This window comes from Thamnophis elegans, chromosome Z (genome assembly GCF_009769535.1).
Source record: "Thamnophis elegans isolate rThaEle1 chromosome Z, rThaEle1.pri, whole genome shotgun sequence".
Lineage (NCBI taxonomy): Eukaryota > Metazoa > Chordata > Lepidosauria > Squamata > Colubridae > Thamnophis > Thamnophis elegans.
The window spans coordinates 144,167,904-144,178,908 of record NC_045558.1 but is presented as its reverse complement, the minus strand read 5'-3'; the positions used below and the strand labels follow the sequence as shown (position 1 = coordinate 144,178,908).

At 51.6% G+C, this 11,005-nt stretch overlaps 1 protein-coding gene across 1 annotated transcript; it reads left to right on the top strand.

The window, feature by feature from the left end:
• Window positions 1–304: 304 nt before the first annotated feature.
• Window positions 305–9,778, top strand: GPS2 (G protein pathway suppressor 2; the record flags this gene model as incomplete). The annotated part of the gene is made up of 8 exons (XM_032236639.1): window positions 305–527; window positions 1,584–1,666; window positions 3,108–3,258; window positions 3,380–3,466; window positions 4,301–4,380; window positions 5,529–5,624; window positions 7,801–7,869; window positions 8,623–9,778. Coding segments are annotated over 8 exons (873 nt in total), but the record flags the coding sequence as incomplete, so codon positions are not given.
• Between the last annotated feature and the right edge of the window lie 1,227 nt (window positions 9,779–11,005).

The window sequence follows — 11,005 nt, the reverse complement described above, 5'->3', positions numbered from 1 at the left end:
GATTGTGGGGGGGAGGAGGAGGAGGACTGGGGGGGGGGGGGTCCTTGGTGCTTTGTTAGGTCTGGGATTTCCTTGCAGGCGTTTCGTGAGCCAGCTAGGCGACGTCATCCGTGTCAGAAGAGGGTGGGATTTGCAGGGAGGAGGAGGAGGAGGAGGAGGAGGAAAAAGACTATGGGCTCCTTGGGGGTCTCTTGAATTTGGGGGTTTCCTTGCAGGCGTTTCGGGACCCAACTAGGGAACGTCATCCGTGCTAGAAGGGCGGGGAGGTTAGAGGCCGTTTCTCTTCTTTTGGGGGGGGGGGTGTCAAAAGCCCTCACGATGTGTTTCCAATGTGAAGGGGGGCAACCAAGCGAAGAGGGGGGGTCAGGGGGGTCTCCAGGCCGCTCTGGGGGGGGCACTGACATCTTTGTTTCCTCTCCCCCCTCCCTTCCTGCCTCCCCCCCCCAGTGACATGACCACGTTAGCAGCGGCTGCCTACCAGCAGGGGATGGCTGTGCACGCTGGAACCCACATCCTCAACATGCAAGGTGGGTCGGGGCTCCCTCGAGTTGGGGGGCTGGGGGGGGGGCTGAGATCCAGGCGGGGAGGGGCCATCGGTGGGGTCTGCAGCTAGGAGAAGCAGCTGGAGAGAGAGGGGGGGGGATGGGAATAGAGGGGGGGGGTCCTCCGCTTTCGACCACAACCGAGCCCCGAATTTCCCTTTGCTCAACGAGAGTCAAGTGAAGTTTGCCTCGTTTTACGACCTTTCGTGCAGGCGGTTCTTAAGCGGAATCGCTGCAGTTAAGTTAGTCGTGCGGTCGTTAAGCGAATCCGGCCTCCCCCCCCCCCCCCCCGTCGACTTTGCGTGTCAGAAGGTCGCAAAAGGGGAACACCTCTTTCCCTCTCTCTCTCTCACACACACACACACACGATGCTGCGACCTTCGTAAGTGTGATTCAGTTGCCAAGCGTCCGAATTTTGTTAAGGGAGGGATCCTGCAACAGTCATAAGTGTGAAAAACAGTCCTAAGTCCCTTTTTTTTCCATTCCATCGTAACTTCCGACCATCCCGAAAAGAACTGTAAATCTAAAGACCTACCTGCACAGTTATAGTCCTCGACTTATGGCCACAACCGGGCTCCAAATTTCTGTTGTTCAGTGAGAAGTTTTTGCCCCGTTTTACGACCTTTCTAGACTCCGTTGTTAAACGAATCCGTGCCATTCACAGTCGTTAAGTGAATCTGGCTTCCCCCCATTGATTTTGCCCACCAGAAGAAGGTCGCAAAAGGGGATCACGTGACACCCCCATCCACCCACCCCCTGGGACGCAGCGACCGTCATAAATACGAGACAGTGCCCGAGCGTGTGAATTCTGATCGGGAAATGGCAGCATCGGTCATAAGCGTGAAAAATTGGTCCTAAGTCCCTTTGTTCAGTGCCGCCGTAACTTTGAACGGTCGCTAAATGAACCCGTTGTAAAACGAGGACTAACTATTCGGGGAACTATTTGAAGCCGAGGAAGAGAAGCCGCCCAGACCCGCTTTGGATGGCAAGGTGGGCAGCCGGTCAACGTAATCAATTGTGGTTGGTGGGCTTTCTCCGCAGGGAGTCCTGGTGGGCACAACAGGGCGACCACCCTCATTCCAGCTGACCGGGCGAAGCAGATGTTCGGACCGCCCGTCATCACGGTAAAGACCCCCAACAGGGGGAGCCTGTCTTCTCTCAAAAGCGGGAGGCAGTCTTGCATCCCAGCCTGCCTCGTCTTACCTTGGGGGAGGTTATTTTGTGTTCCCCTTTGAAGCGACCCTGGAGGTCACCTAGCCCAACCCTCTGCTCAAGCAGGAGTCCCTGCTAGGCCAGGGGTCGGCTCTTCCGCCCCTCTGCTGCGGCTCCCTGTCGCCGGTCGGCTCCTCAATTGATAGGGCTTTCGGTTAGGTGCGGCTCCGGAGCCACATGTGGCTCTTCCGTCCCTCTGCTGCGGCTCCCTGTCGCCGGTGGGCTCCAAAATGGACAGGGCTTTTGCTTAGGGCAGGTGGAGGAAAAAGGAGGTTGTGCTAGGAGGAGACTCTATGGTGGTGGAGGGGAGGAACCGGACTTCTGGTGGGCTCCAGAATTGAACCGGGGGGGGGGGGGCTTCCGGGTAGGACATTTGTGGCTCTTGGAGTGTTTAAGGTTGCCGATTCCTGTGCTAGACCATCTCTGACAAGCGGCCGTCCAATGTCTTCTTAAAAAAAACCTCCAGTATCTACAACATCTGGTGGCAAGGAGTTCCACAGGTGAATTGATTGTAGAGTAGCAGAGTTGGAAGGGACCTTGGAGGTCTTCTAGTCCGACCCCGTGCTCAGGCAGGAAACCCTGATACCATTTCAGACCAATGGGGGTCCGATCTCGCCTCGAAAACCTCCAGCATTGGAGCACCCACAACGTCGGGTGGCAAGGAGTTCCACGGGTGAACTGCTAAGCCTTTGGTGCCCTTGGCCAACTCTCTGACCCGTTCACACCTTGTGCAGGACCTGGTTTGAATCCTCGTGGTGGTTCGAACAAGCGACGCTAAGCTAGCACCTCACGGTATCGTTCACAACCCCAGGGAAAACTTCGTTCCCACAACACGTCAAACTCGGTTACAAGTTGGTTTATCAAAACTTGTGGTCATGAATGGGTGGGGAACGGCGGGAGAAGCCCCCCCCCAAGTCTTAAACATGTGGCTGTGGCCTTCTAACAGAAAATCTCTGACTTACGACCGCAACCGAATCGAGCATTTACGTCGCTAAGTGAAACACGGGTCCAGCAGGGGTTTTGCCCCGCTTTATGGCTGTTCTTGCCGCCGTACATGAGTCCCTTAAGTGAGGAACACCAGGGTTGTTAAGTGAATCCGGGCTTCCGCATTCAATTCGCTTGCCGGGAGGTCGCAAAAGAGGGTCGTGTGACCCCAAGGGCGTCGTAAATAGGAGCTGGTTGCTGAGTCACATCCGTTGTAACTTTGAACGGTCGTAAAACGAACTGTTGTAAGTCGAGGATTTCCTGAATTGGGGGGGGGCTGGTCTTTCAGAACTGGAGCATCCAGGGAAAAATCCGGGGTTCTCTTCTGATCCCCACTTTTTTGGGGGGGGTGTCGCTTCTCCCCAACAGACCCGACATTTTGCTGCCCAGCCAGCTTTCCCAGCGGGCACCCCAGAACACGGGCAGTACCAGGGCAGCCAAAGTGGGCACAGCCCCTATGCCGTGGGGCAGGGCCAACACACGGTGCCTGTCAGCTATGCCAGCAGCCAGTCCATCCGAGGTGAGCCGGCCAGAGGATCAAGGGGGGAGCGGGTCTGTCCGAGGAGGGGGGCTCTTGAGAACAAGCCAGGATTAAACCAACATCCTGCCCACTTCTCTTTCTCTCCCCCGCCCCCTTCCAGGCCCGTCGGCTTTCTCCACGATGCAGTATTTGCCCCAGCAGCAACCTGGTTATGCCATCCACGGTCACTTCCCCACTGCCCAGGCGGGTAAGTTCTGGGGCCAAGGAACAGTGGGGAGGGTCCCTGAGGCCATCCATCCCACCCCCTGCTGGGAGCATCTTTGCCCCTTTTTGCCAGACGGATCAACAATGTTCTTTCTTCCTCCAACCTCCCTTTCTTCTTTCCATCCTCCCTCATCCCTCCCTTCCTCCTTCCCCCTCTTTCCTCTCCCACCCTCCCTCCATTCCTTCCTCCATTCCCTCCTCCCTCCCTTCTTTCTTTTGTCCCTCCCTTCATCCATTCCTTCATTTCTTCTTTCCATCCCCCCTTCCTCCTTTCCCCTCCTTCCTCTCTCACCCTCCCTCCATTCCCTCCTCCCTCCCTTCTTTTGCCCCTACCTTCCTCCTTCCATCCCCCATTCCCCTTCTCCATCCTTCCTTCCTTCCTTCTTTCGTCCCTCATTTCCTTCTTCCATCCTTCCTCCCTCAATCCCATCCTCCATTCCCCTTCTCCCTCCCTCTATCCTTCCTTCTTTCATCCCTCCCTTCATCCAATCCTCCTTCCCCCTCCTTCCTCCCTTCCATCCTTCCCCCATTCCTTCCTCCATTCCTCCCTCCTTCCTTTCTTTCCACCTTCCCCTCCCCCTCCTTCCTCTCCCACCCTCCCTCCATACCTCTCTTCATTTCCTCCTTCCCCCTCCTCCCTCCCTCCATCCCTTCCATTCCTCCCTCCTTCCTCTTTCCACCCTCCCTCATCCCTCCCTTCCCCCTCCTTCCTCTCCCTCCCTCCTTCCTTTCTCCTTCCATCCTCCCTCCCTCCATTCCCTTCTTCTCCCTCCCTCCCTCCTTCCTTCTTTCCACCTTCTTTTTCTGTCTGCTTAAGGCTTCATCCCTCCGAGCACCACCATCCCTCTCCAGAAGCAGCTGGAACACGCCAATCAGCAGTCCGGATTTTCGGATTCGGTGAGTTCGAATCCCGAGCATTTCTCGGTGCCGGCGTTTCAAGAGGAGCCGGCCATGGATTCTGGCCGGTTCGGGCTAAGGGTTGGGAGATCAGGCGGGAAACCAGGAGACGGTGAATTCTAGTTCCAGTTGAGGCATGGAAGTTGGCTGGGTGATTGGGGGAATCACCCGGAGACAGTGAGTTCTAGTCCTGCCTTAGGCACGAAAGCCAGCTGAGTGACTTTGGGTCAATGATCAGGAGACTGGGAGTCCTAGTTCCATCTTAGGAATGAAAGCTGATTGGGTGACTTTGGGCCAATGATCAGGAGACTGGGAGTTCTAGTTCCACCTTAGGAATGAAAGCCGGCTGGGTGACTTTGGGCCAATGATCAGGAGACTGGGAGTTCTAGTTCCACCTTAGGAATGAAAGCCGGCTGGGTGACTGGGCCAATGATCAGGAGACTGGGAGTTCTAGTTCCACCTTAGGAATGAAAGCCAGCCGGGTGACTTTGGGTCAATGATCAGGAAACTGGGAGTTCTAGTTCCACCTTAGGAATGAAAGCCGGCTGGGTGACTTTGGCTCAATGATCAGGAGACTGGGAGTTCTAGTTCCACCTTAGGAATGAAAGCCAGCCGGGTGACTTTGGGTCAATGATCAGGAGACTGGGAGTTCTAGTTCCACCTTAGGAATGAAAGCCAGCCGGGTGACTTTGGGTCAATGATCAGGAGACTGGGAGTTCTAGTTCCACCTTAGGAATGAAGGCCGGCTGGGTGACTTTGGCTCAATGATCAGGAGACTGGGAGTTCTAGTCTTGCCTTAAGCATGAAAGCCAGCCGGGTGACTTTGGGCCAATCACTAGGAAACGGACTTCTAGTTCCACCTTAGGCATGAAATCTAGCTGGGTGACTTTGGCCCCATCACCAGGAGACTGGGAGGTCTAGTCCTTATCGTTATCCTATCCAGGATCCAAAGTCCTGTTTTCCTGTTTCAATCTGAAAGGTAGAAATCAGGTGCCTATCAGATTAAATATATATATATCTTGGGGCCACCCGAAGGTATCTAGACGGGCTGAGTGGGCCCTTCTCCCTGCCCTCAAACGGAGGGCGTCCCTTGGGGAGAGAAGGCCGGGTGGGCTGACCCTTTGTGCCTTGACCCTTGTGTCTTCCAGTCAACCCTTCGTCCGATGCACCCCCAGGCCCTCCATCCGAACCAGAGTCTCCTTCAAGCCTCCCAGCTCCCCGTCCAAATGCAGACCACCGCCAAGGTAAGGCCAGCATTGGCACATGCCCCTTCTGAAGGACGGGGGCATGATTGCATTGCAATTACTGCTGGGTTAAGTGGGCGAGTCCGCGATCAAGTCTTTTCTGGTCCTGCTGGATGATTATTTATTTATTATTATTATTCGCAACAACAGAATTCTATTCTATATTTTATTCTATTATATTCTATATTCTATTCTACTTTCTACATTCTATATTCTATTCTGTATTCTATTCTATTTTATTCTAATATTCTATTCCATTCTCTATTCTATTGTTCTCTATTCTTTTCTATTCCATATTCTGTCCTCTATTCTATTCTATTCTACTGTTCTGTTTTATATTCTATTCTATTCCATATTCTATTCCACATTCCATATTCCGTTCCATTCTATTTCTATTCTATCCCTATCCCTGCTGGCTCTCTTCTGTTGATAACTATCCACACACTTTTCTATTTTCTTTCAAAGAAGAAAGCCATTATTATTATTATTATTATTATTATTATTATAATACAATTGTATCACAGCGGCCAGTTGTTTCGCCGGATTTGGCATTGGTTACTAGTCGGGCCCCACCCAGGGGCCTAGGACGTCGTAACGTATTTTCGTAATATGCGTGCGGATCCAAGCAGTGCGGCTTTTTGCATTTGACTGATGGGGATTTTGTCAATTTTTAACTGTTTTAAATGTAATTCCAGTGCTTTTGGAATAGCACCCAGTGTGCCGATTACCACTGGAATTACCACTGCTGGTTTGTGCCCACAATCGTTGAATTTCGATTTTTAAGTCCTGGTATCTTGCGATTTTTTCATGTTCCTTCTCGGCGACCCTGCTATCACCTGGTATTGCGATGTCTATGATTGTGACCTTGTTTTTCTCAACCAGTGTGATGTCTGGTGTATTATGCGCCAGTATTTTGTCGGTTTGTATACGGAAATCCCACAAGATCTTGACCATCTGATTTTCGGTGACTTTTTCAGGCTGATGTTCCCACCAGTTTGTTGCTGTTTTAATATTATAATTTTTGCACAAATTCCAATGGATCATTTGTGCTACTGAATTGTGCCGCAATTTATAATCAGTCTGCGCGATTTTTTTACAGCAGCTGAGTATGTGATCAACAGTTTTGTCAGCTTCTTTGCAAAGTCTGCATTTGGCATCATCAGAGGGTTTTTCGATTTTGGCCTTGATGGCATTTGTGCGGATAGCTTGTTCTTGCGCAGCCAGGATTGGTGACTCTGTTTCTTTCTTTAATGTACCTGTTGTTATTTATTATTTGTTGTTATATTATTATTATTATTATTATTATTATTATTATCATTATTATTGATTTATTATTATGGATCTGCCCTCCCTCTCACAATATAATCAACTTTATTAGAGATGTAGAAACAATCATCATCTGTTAACGATCCCATAATCCCTTGCGGGGGTAGAGTCTGGACAACTGAATGGAGCTGAAAGTGTTTATTGGCCGGATGCCCTTCCCTGTCGCCATTGCGGAGTTTTTTCCCCAGCAGATATATTCTCATTGTGCCCAGAGAGAGAAATATCCGCCTCTACCTAGGATCGAACTCACAGCCTCCTGATTGTGAGGCGAGAGCTCCACCTCTAGGCCACCGTACCTCTCCCTAGTTATAATAATTAAATCACCATCTTCATTTGACGAGCCCATAATCCCTTGCGGGGTGGAGTCTTGGGCAACTGAATAGAGTGGAGTGTTTTACTGGCCAGACGCCCCACCTGTCGCCAATGCGGAGTTCTATTCAGCAGATATATTTAATGACCTCATCATCCCTTGCGAGGTGGGCAGCTGATTGGAGCTAGCAGAGTGTTTTACTGGCCGGATGCTCTTCCCTGTTGCCAATGAGGAGTTTTGTTCGGCAGATATATCTCTGCCGAACAAAACTCCTCATTGGCAACAGGGAAGAGCATCCGGCCAGTAAAACACTCTGCTAGTTCCATTGTGCCCAGAGAGAGAAATATCCGCCTCTACCTGGGATCGAACTCACCGAGCCTGCTGATTGGGAGGCGAGAGCTCCCCCTCTAGGCCACCGTACCCCTCAAGAGATGTAGAACCAATGATAAAGATAAAAAACAGGTTTATTGGGGAATTTGAACTCTTGATCTTAAATCTGCTTTATTTTTCCCCTTCTGTCTCCTTTTCCAATATCTGCAGCCCACTTTGGCCTACACCCACACGGCCCGGCCTGCGTCTCCGGGGAGCTTCCCACAGCAGCCTCACACGGTACCTTTTCCTCCGGGAGACGGGCGGGAGGGTTGACATTCAGAGATTAGAACTCACGGCGCCTGTCGACTTCTCCAATGTCACTCAGCTGGCTTTCGTGCCTGAGGCGGGACTAGAACTCACCGCCTCCTGGGGATTGGCCCAAAGTCATCCAGCTAGCTTTTGGGCCTAATGGAGAACTAGAACTCACCGCCTCCTGGGGACGGGCCCAAAGTCACCCCAGCCGGCTTTCATGCCTAAATAAGGACTAGAACTCCCCACCTCCTGGTGAATTATCCAAGTCGCCCAGCTGGCTTTCATAAGGCGGGACTAGAACTCACCGTCTCCTGGGGGGTGGCCCAAAGTCATGTAGCTGGCTTTTGGGCCTCACGGAGAACTAGAACTCACCGTCCCCTGGGGATGGGCCCAAAGTCACCCCAGCCGGCTTTCTTGCCTGAATGAGGACTAGAACTCACCGTCTCCTTACAATTGTCCCGAGGTCACCCTGGTGGCTTCCGTACATACGTTGGGACTAGAACTCACCGTCGCCTGGTTATTGGCCGGCGTCGCCCAGATAACTTTCATGCCTTAAACGAGAAGAACTCACCGTTGGCTGGTCATTGGCCTAAAAAGCCACCCGCCAGTTTCCATGCCTAAGGCAGGACTAGAACTCTCACCACCACCTGGTTTCTGGATCAGCACGGGGAACCCCAAATGTGATTGTGCCCGAGAGTGTTGTGTTTAAACGTCTTCTCATCGGCTTCTCTCTTGCAGTCCGGCTTCCAGGCGTCCCCTCAAACTGCACCCCGACACCCCTTCATACAGCACCCGCAAGGCCAGCGTTTCTACCACAAGTGAGCCTGGAAGACCCCCTACCCGCCCCCCGTTGGCTGCTTCAGCGTCCTTCCCCAAGACCCACCCGCCCTCCGTGCCGGCGTGAAGAGGAAAGGTCCGTCTCGGACGAGCGACGCATCCTTTCGATTGCCTTCCCGCCTTTCTCCAGGAACCTTGCGGGTTTTGCAAAACGGCGTTCTCGAAAATGCCGACGCTTCCGTTGTCAAGGAGGGCCAGCGTGGTTTCCAGTTTCTTCCAAACTCCCGTTAGCCGGGTTGGAAGGTGGGTTAAGGGGGGGGTCGTGCGTTCAAATCACGCTGCAGCGAACGAAGCGAATCCCAGGCGCGTTTCGTGCACATCATCAAATTTTCCGAAAGAAAAGCCGCATTTTCTGCAACGGATGGGATGTAATTCCCGAAGCGCGTTCAAAGTTGGCTTGACGCGGGGTTCAAATTTCTTTTTCTCGCAGAGAATTCTCGGCGGGCAGAAATCCTCCACAGAACCCCCCCAACCCAACAATTCTCAACTTCGGCCTCTTTTAAACGGGTGGGCTTCAACCCCCCCAGAATCCCCCAGCCAGCAAACCAGTTTCGCATTGAATTGCCTTTAACCCGCTTATTAATTTAGCATGCGGTGTATTATTTTTTCCCCCACTTTGCTGAAGTCAAGATATATTACATCGACTGCATTCCCACCATCTATTAAGAAAGTTTATTTAAAATAAAATAAAAACTTAATAAAAGTAGCCTAGATACATTTGTTAAATCTTCACTTGGCTGGGGGATTCTGGGAGCTGAAGTCCCGTCCCCCCCACCCCACCCATCTTCAAAGGGACACACTGATCTTAAACACATGTGACATTCTTGTCATGTATTTTGAAAGAATTCTATCTGAAGCCCGCTCGGTTATACAGTATCGTCTTCAGATTAAATGTTCTCTCTACTTAATAGATCGTCCTAAGGTTCTAGTCCTCAGAATACCTTCACTGCTCTTCCGTGAGCTTGTTCTGTTTTACGTCTTAAGTGGTTTTTAAAAGGTTGTCCCTGGGACTCAAAGAGGTGTAACCAACTCCTGAATAAATTGGAATATTATGGTAGATGTTTGTGTGTGTGTGTGTGTGATTTGGACGCTGTACCTGTTGAAACCCTAAAACTGCCCCCCCCCAGCATTCAGGAATTCTGGGAGTCGAAGTCCAGAGGCCATTTAAACACAGCTAACTCAGGGATTCTGGGAATCGAAGTCCAGAGGCCATTAAAACACAGCTAACTCGGGATTCTGGGAATCGAACTCCAGAGGCCATTAAAACATGGCTAACTCAGGAATTCTGGGAATCGAAGTCCAGAGGCCATTAAAACACAGCTAACACAGGAATTCTGGGAGTCGAAGTCCAGAGGCCATTAAAACACAGCTAACACAGGAATTCTGGGAGTCGAAGTCCAGAGGCCATTTAATCACAGCTAACTCAGGAATTCTGGGAGTTGAAGTCCAGAGGCCATTAAAACACAGCCATCTCAGGAATTCTGGGAACCAGATGTTGTAAAAGGGGCCATCCCTGTTTAAGCGGAGGAAGATGATGGGATTATGCAGAAGTTGTGCCATGATGCACCTGTTGCGACAGGTAGATTCTCAAGGTGGTGCCCAGATGTGGGGCCTCTCTAGGACCAAGCCAGTTGTGCTCAGGAGATGCTGGCCACCAGTGGAGAACCTCAACCGTTAGGGAATTCTACTCCTGGCGATCGACATCTGGCGGCAACTGGGCCACGATACTCCCCATCAATGATGGGTTTTTGTGTGGCTCTTCCCACAGACCCACATGGACACATTGCAAAAACTTCCATTCATGAGTTGTGGATAGAAAGCCATCATGCGCCACATTATCGGCAAGTCCTCCCCTTACGACCACTCGAGACGCCTGGCAACTGACTCGTATTTATGACTGTTGCAGTGTCCCCGGGGATTTCACGCGCTCCCCTTTTGCGAGCGTTCGACCAGCAATGCGGAGAGCCAGATCCGCTTAACAACCGGGTGACACACCTTTGAACCACCGACCTGTGAAAATTGATCGGCCGCCCATCTTTACCATGTAAGGGTAACTCTGGGGGGGGGGGGGGGTTACAGCTATGTCTATTATGGTCGTAAGCCGAGGACTCTGTGTCGCTGCTTCCCCCATCGTTAAGGCCACCTTCCTGCTACCTACTTTGACCCACTTTGCGACGAACACTGCTGGCCGAAGAAATCGACAAATCACACACACACACACACCCAAGGAGACGCACAAACGCCGCCATTCCCCAGCAACCCAGGGGATTTTTTTATTGTTCCC